General features: G+C 40.0%; 2 protein-coding genes across 2 annotated transcripts; both read left to right on the forward strand.

The window, feature by feature from the left end:
* The first annotated feature begins 4,888 nt into the window (after positions 1-4,888).
* LOC111236780 (fatty acid-binding protein, adipocyte-like) lies at positions 4,889-5,893 on the forward strand. Its single transcript, XM_022765636.1, has 4 exons — positions 4,889-5,007; positions 5,176-5,351; positions 5,477-5,578; positions 5,736-5,893. The coding sequence occupies exons 1-4, from the start codon at positions 4,935-4,937 to the stop codon at positions 5,784-5,786; spliced, it is 402 nt and encodes a 133-aa protein (XP_022621357.1). The 5' UTR covers positions 4,889-4,934; the 3' UTR covers positions 5,787-5,893.
* A 1,856-nt stretch (positions 5,894-7,749) lies between these two features.
* On the forward strand, positions 7,750-10,435 carry LOC111236805 (protein FAM8A1-like). The gene is made up of 5 exons (XM_022765664.1): positions 7,750-8,223; positions 9,096-9,216; positions 9,347-9,470; positions 9,587-9,726; positions 9,834-10,435. The coding sequence occupies exons 1-5, from the start codon at positions 7,758-7,760 to the stop codon at positions 9,976-9,978; spliced, it is 996 nt and encodes a 331-aa protein (XP_022621385.1). The 5' UTR covers positions 7,750-7,757; the 3' UTR covers positions 9,979-10,435.
* Positions 10,436-12,294: the final 1,859 nt, after the last annotated feature.

Raw genomic sequence — 12,294 nt, forward strand, 5'->3', positions numbered from 1 at the left:
TGTAAAAAGGCAAAGAGGAGAGGGCACGTTGCTCAGGTCGTGTGAGCCTCTCAGCAGATGGTCGGGACATGCTGGGAACCAGACCTGAAGTGATGCCTCCTGTTGGTGCCCAAGGTGTGGGGCACACCCAGTTCTGACTGCTCCCTCTTAACTTTAAAATACAATTTTAATCTTCTTGCTTTTTTTTAAAAAAAAAAAAACTGCAACAGGCTTTTAGAATTTATTTGTTTACTTTGTGATTTTTCTGTATCTAACTGCAATTTTTATTGGGATTGTGAGGACACAAACAGATTATGGACATGTCTCCGACTACAGTACATGAAAGGCACCGCTAAAAGGCTTTAATAGGTCTCTACATGGAGGAGAGTTATCCCCTACCTCGGGCAAAGGCTTACTCAGAATAGAAAAGACCATTCAGGCTTAGAAGGAGAGGATGCACTAAAATGTAAAAAGTGAGAAAGACTCACATGATCTGGAAAAAGCTGTGATTTGTGCTTTTTGTATTTATCATACTTGAATGAAGCACGATCTCTTTGCCTGATTCTCACAGGGTCAAATCATTGGCTGCAGGTGGCTGCAACAAAGTCCACCATCAATATGATCAGCTGTGACCCCAGTTTTACCTGCTGACATATAAAGCTGTAGTTTAAGGTCTATAATGAGCCCAGTCAGACTTGCAAGCTACCTTGGCCCTGAGGATCCTCTCTCCATTATTCATGAGTCCTCAGGTTGGACCCTGGGAACAAGCTGAGCGAGGCCCTGTGTCAATACGAAACACTGGCCACCACAATGGGCTCTGCCTCCAACTACACTGTTGACAGACACCAACACAAAGGAGCTGAAAGGGGTCCCCCTCCGTTCTCACACACACTGAAGAATGAGTCAGTGTGCTGCCGCTCAGAGCTGTGTTTGTACAGTATATACAGCCTTTGTCCATGGCCACTGTTCTCCCATCAATGGGGCCTGAAGTGTTGATGAAAACCAGGAGGAAAGGACTTCTCTGTGGCTGCCAGCGAGAGTTCATGTTCATTAGATGGGCTCTGCGCCTGCTGGATGGCACCTGTATGTACGCAGAGAAACCCCGGGTGACAGAACAACAAGTAATCGGCTTATTGGATCGGTAAACAACATTCCATGATATATCGCAGCCCGACCTCCTTGACTATCACTTCATTGATGGCTGTCATTGAAGTTAATGAATAACTAATGCATTTGGACGATGAAATCAAATATTGCAGCCTTGTGACAGTCTCATTAAGATCTTCCTATACAGAGAACACTCCAGTTTCTCTGGTTTTTCATACAATTATGCATTATACATCAAGCACAGTTCAGTCGTCATAAAAAGGTGAATCCGCCTTTCAAAGGGTCGTCACATATGTCATACCAGTGCTCACAGAGAGTTTATTAATATCAATGAAAATGAGCGTTTCTCTTCAAAAGTTAGAAACACTGGGACTAAATTATGACGGCTTGCAGTGACTCATGAAGCAAAGAAAATGTTTCCTCGTGTGATTTCATTGTAGGTTAAAAATGGGCACTCAACACAGGGGACATTTCACTGCACACATATTCACTGTCAGCAGCTCACGATTTGCTTACTTATTATATAACCAAAAGAGCTTTGCTATTTCTTTTTGAACTATTTTTGGTTTATGATTGAATAGAAATGTTTTTACAGGTGCTAAATGTTATTATCTCTAACCCAAGTGCTTCTTTATTCCAGTTGTTTATCTCAGAGACGAATTGCATGCTCCCATAAGGTTCATATGCTGTTGACATCCCTCATATATCTACTGCATCACGCAGTTTGGAAAAGCAATAACAACCTAACTCATTACTGGAGATACGTTTCTTGTCATGGATATTTACACCATTTTGCCATCAAACCTCACTACTTTCTTTTATTTCTATGCTTTCATACTTTAACAACCATTTTATAACTTCCAGGCAGTGACAAATCAGTTTCAAGTGAGTTTATAAAGCACCACTTTACTCCCAAATAATGTCTGAAAGACTCAAATGTGAAACTATTGCATGGTGGGAGGTCAGAGGAGCACGTAACAACTCAATCCATTTTAATCCACTGAGGAAATATATCACAGGGCACTCATCTGATCTGAATCTGATTTGCTCTGAGCATCTCCAGTCATTTGTCTGACTCTTTTTCACTTTAATCTCTTTGAGACATTCATCAGCAGCACCCATGAGCTCTTACATTAACCCAATATTAAATCCAACTGAAATATTTATGAAATATGGATTAATAGATTGTTTCTCTTATTGTTTATTGAACAAAACTATATTACTATTTACACTTTTGCAATGCACAGGCTTTTGCAGAGAGGATTTAGATGGAATAAATAAATACATAACTGGAATGGCACTATTTTCTGGGAAACTGATGAAAACTTCAAAAAAAGCTGTGGTAGTGTTAAAAATTCCTGGATCTTTAATCGGATCAACACCAAAATTTTATAGATTCTTCCCTGACACACGCTCCATCCCTCCACAAATTGGTTCATTATTTTTTGCATAATCCTGCTGACAAACAAACATGTTAAAACATAACCTCCTTGGTGAAGGTCATAAAAACTTAGCTATGATACAGTGGTGGAGTCTGTGCAGGACCTTGAACTAGATCTGGGATAACTCCTCAAACAGCAGAACCAGAAGATAAATTTGACTTTTTTTTTTTTTTTACTTTATATGACCAGTTTTGTTTTTCTCTCAAATACAACTGTAACTCATTTGCCTTTATTTAGTATTTAGGGGTTGCTTGTGTTTTTAAAAGGCTTACCATAAGGTCTACTGTAATGTATTGCTGAAACCAGTGGGAGGCAGTAGCCCACATGGCAGTCTCACATTTGGACACAGATCCACTGATACCTGATTGTTTTCTGACAGTTTGGATAGATCCACACTACCACTCAAAACAATCTTTGAACACCTCATTCTTTTGCAGTTTTTGTTGTGAAGCAATGCAACAAATTGCAAATATTCAAATGAACTAACAAACGTTATGTAAAAAGATATGTAAGGAATACATATAAATAAAACAAGAATTGCTTAAATTTAAATGGAAATCCATTTCATTGTATATTTTTTGTAAAGTATGTTGTGTTTATCTACAACAGTTACTATCAGAGCCTCTGTGAACTATTTTATCTGCTTTTCACAGGCGCCATCTACTGGTTAAAACCCTTATTTAGCCAGAGCAGGAGTGATGTTTGAGGAAGTTCCAGGCAGATTTAGGGTAAAACTTTATGATGCAATTAGGGGCAAGACATTTTAACTACATTTGAATGTTACATTTGAATATTACATTTTATTTGAATTCTAATACTCCTAATGAATTTTGCATACAAAAATCTAAATTTTCTTCCTGTTGATATAAATGAAAAAACAGTTTACTTTATATTTAGATCCCATCAGAGTGGACTAAGGGCTGCATCTAGCCATTATTTTCATTATGGATTAATCTACCAGTTATTGTTTCAATTAATCAATACATTGTTTTGTCCATAAAATTACAGTAAATACTGAAAAATGCCCTTTATAATTCTCAACAGACCAAGGTCATGTCCTCATCAAATCAAATCCTCATATTTGAGAAGCTGAAACTGCAAAATTTTGACATTTTAGTTTGACAATTTACTAAATGATTATCATTTATCAAAATAGTTGTAAGTTAATTTTCTGACGACTGGTTAGTTGACTAATCCTGCAGCTCTTGAGTGGTCAGTATGTGTGATGTTATAAAGAGGTTTTTGATGAGTTCCCTGAACAAGCGTTAATTGTTAATTTTCTTTTTCAATATTTATTTGATTATTATGTGTACCATTATTGTAATTGTTATTAATGACGACTTATTCATGTAGCCTATTTGTGAATGATGTTTATTTTCACAATAATGCACCATATACAGCCAGAAGCATTGATTCTACAAGTCTCTGAACTCTAATGGAGGGAGGAACACCATTCTTCCAAAAGATATTCCCTCATTTGGTGTTTTGATGATGGTGGTGGACAATAGTGTTCAACTGGGTTGAGATCTGGTGACTGGAAAGGTCATAGCATATGATTCACATCAGTTTCATACTCATCAAACTATTCAGTGACCCCTCGCGCCCTATGGATGGGGGCATTGTCATGCTGGAAGAGACCACTCCCATTGGGATAGAAATGTTTCATCATAGCATGAAGGTGATCATGTCACATTAATGCACCAGCATCACCATCATGATGTCTTTCCCAAATACAGATGTCACTGTCACAGTTCCTGTTGAAACACCATCCAGTGGAGCAGTCTTTGTGACTGAAGCTCCTGACATCTGTGCCCCAACAATGAACCCTCTTTCAAAGTTACCCAGATATTTCCCTTTTGCCTTCTTGATACAAAATCAGAATTAACTGGGACAGCTCAGCATGTCATGTTCATGCCACAGAGAGTGATTGGATGTTACAAAAGTACCATCCAGTGAACCTGTATTCATTCAGGTTTTTTCTGAATGAATAAGTCACCCATCTGTATCTGGCTGCTGAGGATATTTCTTAATGTTGGTTTTACAGAAAAAATTTAACATTTCTCTGTATCTTTCCGTCTGCAGCCACACACACACCAAATCCTATCAGGTCCCATTATTGCAGCACTCTATCACCTCCTCAATTCACGCTGAAGTCAGCAGACCCGGGCTAAACTCACATTTCATTCCAATCAAACACACCATCAAAATCTGATTTAAAGACACGCCCCCTAATCCGCTCGTTTCCATGGCAATGTCAGCGCCTGCTCATGATTGGTGGTCCTGGATTAAACACGTCCTCGCTCGGGCTTTAAATATGAAGTTTTCTCCGTGTGTCTGTCTCTTCGCGCTTCACCGTCGGAAGATCGTGTTTCTGTGTTAGCACACTTGAGCTTCATCTTCACCACCATGGTTGAACAGTTTGTTGGAACCTGGACTCTGACTGCCAGCGAGAACTTTGATGAGTACATGAAGGCGATCGGTAAGTGAATTTGACTGGATCTGAGTTGATTTGTCACTGGGATTATGTTGTTGAATGGTAGGAGTTAAAAGGTGTTGGGTAGCGTTTAGCCCGATGTGATCTGTCCTAACGTCACACAGCCAAATCCGTTCAGAAACAACATCCTAATTTATTGTCGTTGTATTGAAGGTGTGGGCTTCGCCACGCGCCAAATGGGCAACATGGTAAAACCCAACCTGGTGATCAGCGTGAGTGATGCTGGGGTTATTTCAATGAAGTCTGAGAGTACTTTCAAGACCACGGAGATAAAGTTCAAAGTGAACGAAGAATTCGACGAGACGACCGCAGACGGCCGAGAGACTAAGGTGGGTAATCGATGGACATTACAAACACTCCAGCTTCATTCTATGGAAGCATTGCATGTTTCCTAACATGATGGCATGCTTTGCAGATAAACCCAATATGATTTAATTTTTTTTTTCTCCCCCAGTCCACCGTCACATTTGAAAATGGCAAACTTGTGCAGAAACAGACCTGGGATGGAAAGACGACGACACTGGAGCGGGAGATTCAAGATGGAAAACTAACAGCTGTGAGTAATTAACTAATCAACTGAGCAACTGATATTAAGTAGTTTGTAGAGTTTAAACATGCATTGCTCCCAGTGTAAAGTGGTCATGTTTGCATTTTTAAGATTATCTTTGGACTATAATGAAATGACTTCTAACACTTGAACTTTGTCTCAACAGAAATGTATCATGGGTGAGATTGTTGCAATGAGGACCTATGAGAAGGTTTAAGTCATTAAACACCAAAGCTGCTGCATGAGCCTGGACCTCTGTTCCATTACAAACATCAAATGCACTGAGATATTGCCAAACATGCCAATAAAGTCTGAACTGTGATACTTCAGTCTGTAATAGTTGTTACTATTTATATATATATATATTTTTTTTTTCCCCCTTTAGCGTACATGTTTGTGCCTTTTTTTAACAGTACTAAGCATCTCCATTGTTAAATGGTCAATATACCATTAAGTCTATGCTAATGAATGCACTTGGTATGTTTGGAATTACTCCACCAACTCTTTAAGGTGGAGCATATTTTGCCAATGCTAAAACTAGTTTCAAAGTCAAACTACTTACCGACGGTAACAAATCAGAAATTGCACCTCTAGAGACCTGTGATCATTATGGTCTTGGTGTAACTCCAATCCCTGTTTGGTGTTTCAGAGGCATGCTAATGGCTAGGTACCAATTTTAAAACTTTTTTTTTTTTTTTTTAAGTCATAATGAAGCATTTGTCTAATTTCTTATTGCAAGAAACCCCTGACCAGTTCAAAATCATACTTCAATCTACAAGCTAAGTGGGCATGGGGAGGGGTGTACAAAGGAACTTTGTTCAAATGAGGAAAAGCAACATGTCCCAGTATCAGAGCAGCCCTCTTAATGACAAAGGAGGTGGGAAGGCCAAATCCCTGCTTGGGGTTATAGTAGTGACCCCTCATTTGTGCCAGGCTTCTTGTCTCTAATGCACAAATGTGGAGTTCAAGCAAGTGCACATAATTTCTTTTAATTAGGGTCCTTTGGGGCAGTAGGTTGAGGCCCAAATCCTTTCTAGGATTTTGTGAATGACTGTGACCCCGGGTGGTACTGACTAATGAAAAGCTGATTTGTTGTCTTGAGTGCCACATGCATGCACACTGTTTTAGGCATTTTTCTTTCTCAACATGCATGTTTTTGAAGCTTTACAGTTTTGTGCAAATTAAATTTTTTCACTTCAGTTTTGCTATTGTGATGTCTTCAAAAATGTACCTACAATAGACATCTGTGCAGAACCTTGAGTTATTCAAAACTCATTTTAGATTCTTGAATACCCTATTGTTAGGGATTAATCTTATTTGGCTTTGGGACGCTGGCCTTTGAAATGGTTTTATCCCTTTAAACACAATCACACCATGATTGTGAGCCGATGAATTCTTAGAAATGGTTCAAGATTGACTTTGGTGAAAAGACCCAGTGGCTATATACACAAAGAAATATTGTCTTAATTATAATCTAATTTACACATTAAAAACAATCTGTTGGTTATAACCGATTAATCATCCCATTGATAAAACAGCCAAATATGTCAAAATAGCAGATTGTCTCAGATCTGATGTTTCAAGGGCCTAAAGTGATGTCTCAAGCTGCTTGAGTCTGACCAGCAGCATCAACGTGAAGCTGCAAACCAGCAAATGTTTGCAGCAATAAATAATTAGAATTCTTTTAAAATCAAGGCTTCAATAAGGTTATAGTTTGTAATCCCGTATGTACTAAATAATGCTGTAATAATCAAGGCAGGAGGTGGTCTCACCCGAACAAATCCAAAAGTAACATTTTGCTTCATTACTTGCTCATTTGAATTATTACATAATATGAACTTGACCCCAAATGTCTTAATCTCACTGCAGCCCTTTATGTACAATCTGTGTTGCGGCCTGTATCTCGCCGAAATGTCCCCCCTGCGGCTGATGGTTGTAATAGCAGGGAAGGATTGGACTGTACCACTGTATCCCGATAAAGCGGGGGTCACATTTTGTCATGAAATGGACAAGAGTTTTGTGACGGTTTGTCTGCCCTCGACAACAAATTATTCAACTATTTATAATTCAGTATACTTATCAACAATAATGTGTATCGACTATAATGTTCACTTTACAGCCACCTTGTCTTTGTCCAGATGAAACGATCCCGAATGACGTCGTACGTGACGCGACGTCATCATCAAACATGGCTGACAAGGAAAATACAAACATGGAAGTCGATAAGGAAAAGAATAAACCTTTTACCAACAACGTTAAGCCACTCGTTGACGAGGCTACCCAGGGAACAGGCAACCAAAACAATGTCGAAAGCAAGAAGGGTGCCGATGAAAGCAGCGCCACGTCGGAGTACTGCGAGAAGCTGCAGGCGTGGATGTGGCAGTACTACACAGGATATGTGAACTGGCAGAGCTGGCTGGCAGCGTCAGCCATGTCCTACCCTCATTATTTACAGTCAGCCAGCGGGACGTCGACGACATCTCTTGATTTAAACTCCCAGCACTGGTACAATAGTCCGTTTGGTCTTCCGCTGTCGCCTTACCCACCTGCCGTCGCCTCTTCAAGTAGCCGGGTAGGTGAGGCTGCAGGTGGGGCTGCAGTGCCTGGTCAACCGCAGCAGCAGCCACAGGAGAATGGAAATGCACAGAGGCCAGGTAAAAGCGACGGACTTCAGGCTGACTGCTCAGTCTCCAGGTTGTCAAAATGTACTTACAACCACCACAACTTCTTGTACAGCGGTTACGCTGCATGGCCAAATGTATATGGACATCCCTGTCTTCATATGTTTGTTTGCCTTTGGTTTGGTTCTGTTTTATGGTTTGGGCTGGACCACTTTATACTTTTAGGAAAACTATTAATGCTACTGTATACAATGATTTTATAAACAATAGCGTGTTATGTCTTTGTGGCAACAGCAAGGTCCTTTCGTGTTTCATGACAATACCGCATTGTACAAAGCGATGTATACAAAGAAATTGTTGCCCCGCTCTGATGTGGAAGAACTCGACCCCAACCCCTTTGCAGGGCAATAGACTATATAACTTTTCCGTTACACTTCTTTTACATTTTACACCACGATGGTCTAAAATTCCGTTTCTGTGCCTTCTGCATACTGCTAGATATATAATATAATTCTGGTGGGGGAATAATAAATACTTATACCCCCCAGGTTCCTGAACTCCACCAAAGGCCTCAGTAGCAAAAGGTAGTTACAGCCCTCCCCCAATGAACACCTTTGGGATGAAGTTGGACGCCTACTGCGTGCCAGATTTTGTCATCCAAATGCTCTTGTGGCTGAACTAGAGCAAATCTGTGCAACCTGGTTTCAAAAATCTTTTTGACAGCCTCTCCAGAAGTGGGGACTGTCACAGTATATCTGCCAATGGTTTTGAAATGACATGGAAATCTGCATACAGGATTAACGTTAGGGTGTCCACATACTTTTGTCCACATTGTGCACTGTACTTGTTTGATTTCAGCTTTGTTTTTTTTTGTTTTGTTTTTTTTTGTTGCTGCTTTTCACCAGGACGTGAGTATAGCATTCCTTCACCTCTTCAAAGACTCCTGGCTGAGATGGTGGATTTCTTCATTTTGTTTTTCATCAAAGCAACTATAATCATCAGTATTATGCACCTCAGTGGAATCAAGTAAGTTTGTAGTAGTGGTGGTAAAATGATGCATGTGTTTTGTCACCCTTTTAAAAAAAAACAAAACCAAATTGTAATTCGAGCCAATGTTTGGATTAGTATCATAGACATATTTTCCTTTTCCTTTCAGGGATGTTTCCAAGTTCGCCATGCATTTCATCGTGGAAGAAATAGATGAGGACACATCGATGGAGGAGCTACAAAAAATGATGCTTGTGGCACTTGTGTACCGAATATTAGTGTGTTTTTATGAGGTGAGTTTGGCTTATTCAAAGCAGTGGTCTCAACCTGAGCTGTCGGCTGTTTCTCTGTTAATTGTTGAAAAGCCCTCAGTAGTGAGGTGACAGACCCTATGCCTGTCTCATTTCAGATCGTATGCATCTGGGGAGCAGGAGGTGCCACTCCAGGGAAGTTTCTCATTGGACTCAGGGTTGTTACATGTGATTCATCAGTTCTGGTCCAACCGAACAGGGTGCTTGTAGTGCCAGCAACTAATGTCTCTCTGTCTGCGTGAGTTGTTCATTTTAAAGGTTAACCTTCAGCAGTTTCATAACAAATGCAACCAGTCACAGCCTTACATCCTGTATTGTAACCACTGTCTCTGTCTCCCTCTACAGATCAACTGTCCGAGCCTTGAACAAGAACTTTTCAATTGCCTTCTTTTTCCCGGCCTTCATCACGCTTCTGTTCTTTCAGCACAACCGGACTGTGTATGACATGGTAGCTGGTACAATTGTTGTCAAGCGCTCCAGGGTCAGATGACGCTGAAGAGCCCACAAGAGGGTCAGACAATAATGCTGAGCAGGCGCTGTGTGATGTTTTCTGAAAAATGCCAGCAGAGCTCCTCAGACACCGCCCTTTCAAGGTATCGTCTGAACATGCAGGAGCATTAAGAAGTTGGCAGAGGGGTTGATACACATCAGAATGAACTATTTGAGTTCCCAACTTGTTTTTGGTTTTTCTCTGACACATACTGTATTTCCGCATGTATTTCTACATGCTGCTTTCGGAATCTGTTCCTGTGCCAAATTTGTCTCCTCTGAAGACTGGATAAATGATGGTATATTCTACCTTTTCATTAACACAAGATTTGCCTCTTTGTAAATACTCTTCCAAACTAAGGGTGAATGTCTTGGATCACTCAGTATTTAAGTTGCTAATTATGCATACATGAGATTATACCTGCAGTATCTCTTTGTATTAAAAACTCATCCTAAGAGTTTTATGCTCAGACTTCTCAGTTTGTTTTAGTTTTGACCTCTGTCACTGCTTTTCAGCTGCTGTGATACTTTGGTTTAAAAGCACATTTAAATGTATTGAAGGGAAATGTAAACCTGAACACAGCTGCTCTTCCTTTACTCTGACTGAAAAGTTAATGTATTATGCATTTTATGTGATTAACTGTATTTTGCATTTTAGAAGACTGAATGAAACCACCACTTATTACCTGCATGCTCGAGATGTCTGTCTTTTAGCTGTTTGTCAGCTATTTGACAATTCTCACAATGTTTTCATACTAATTAAGAGGCCACGTAATGTTTTGTTACTTTACACTGCATTAACTCATTAATGTGCCATTACGTTTGGTATATGTAATGAGTGCATACAGTGGCTTCGGAAAGTATTCAGACCCCTTCACCTTTTCCACTCTTTATTGTGTTTGAAATTAATTGTAAATGGATACAATTGTAATTTTGTCCATCACAAAATCCATAATGACAAAGAGACATGTTTTTAGAATTTTTGGCAATTTATTAAAAATCAAAAAATCTCTCATTTACAAAAGTATTGAGACCATTAATTCAGTACTTAGAAGCCCATGTGGTAGCAATTGAGTCTTGCGCAAGTCTCTATAAGCTTTGTACATATGGATTTGGGCAGTTTATCCCATTTCTCCTTGCAGGTCCCCTTCAGATCTGACAGATTGGATGTGAAGCATCTGTGAACTGCCATCTTCAGTTCTTTCTGCAGATGTTCTGCGGGCTTTAAGTGTTGGCTTCAGCTGTGCCCCTCAAGGACAGTCAGAGACTTGTCCCAATGCAACTCCAGTGTTGTCTTGGCTGTATATGCTCCAGGTCATTGTCATGCTGAAAGGTGAACCATCGCTGGAGCAGGTTTTCTTCAAGGAACTGTCTGTATTTGAAAGCTTTAATCCTTCCCTCAATTCCAACCAGTCTCCCTGTTCCTGCCGCTGAGAAGCACCCGTGCCAGAATGCTGCCACCCCCATGCTTTACTGTAGGAATGGTATTAGCCAGGTGCTGAAAGGGTTCAAGTTTTGTCTCGAGACCAGATAATTTTTTTCCACATGCTATCAGAGTCCTTTAAATGCCGTTTGACAAACTTAAAGTGGGCTGTCATATGCCTTTTACTCAAAGTGGCTTCTGTCTGTAGCCACTCTACAATAAAGGTCCTGGTTGATGAAGTGTTGGTGAGAGGGTTGTACTTCCGACAGGTTCTCCATCTCTGCAGAGGGACGTCAGACACTCTGTTAGGGTGATTGTTCGGTTCTTGTTCACATCCCTGGTAAAGGCCTTCTTTGCCTGGTTGCTCAGTTTGATCGTAACACATGTCTTCCATTTGACAATTATTGAGGCCACAGTGCTCCTGGAAAGACTAAACGCTTTAGAAATGGTTTTATACTCTTACCCTGATCTTTGCCTAGCACAGTTTTATCATGAAGGTCTACAGAGTCCTTGAACCTCATGGCTTGGTTTTTGTCCTGAGATGCAGTGTGTGAGAATTTTTTGCATATTACTTTCCTGGTTTGTTTTACAGCACTAGGTATTATTATGCACATGGAGCCTTTATTGAATTGGGGTCTCAAACATTTACCACTCTGAGATACAGTAATGCCTGCTGGGTAATGAACTCTACCTCCACAGTAAAAACTTAACAATATATTTCTCTCTAATTTATTTGAGAAAAGGTGATTGGTAGGGGATTTTCCAGTTAAACATGTTATAAAAATATATGTTGAATATATCATAATAAATGAACCTCGTAACATAATTGCTGCAATTTCTGCAGTGGGGAGCTGAAATTGTAAAAATGGGAGATTACAGAGCACAGTGACCACA

This window comes from Seriola dumerili, unplaced genomic scaffold, assembly GCF_002260705.1.
Source record: "Seriola dumerili isolate Sdu_G_001 unplaced genomic scaffold, Sdu_1.0 BDQW01000723.1, whole genome shotgun sequence".
Taxonomy (NCBI): domain Eukaryota; kingdom Metazoa; phylum Chordata; class Actinopteri; order Carangiformes; family Carangidae; genus Seriola; species Seriola dumerili.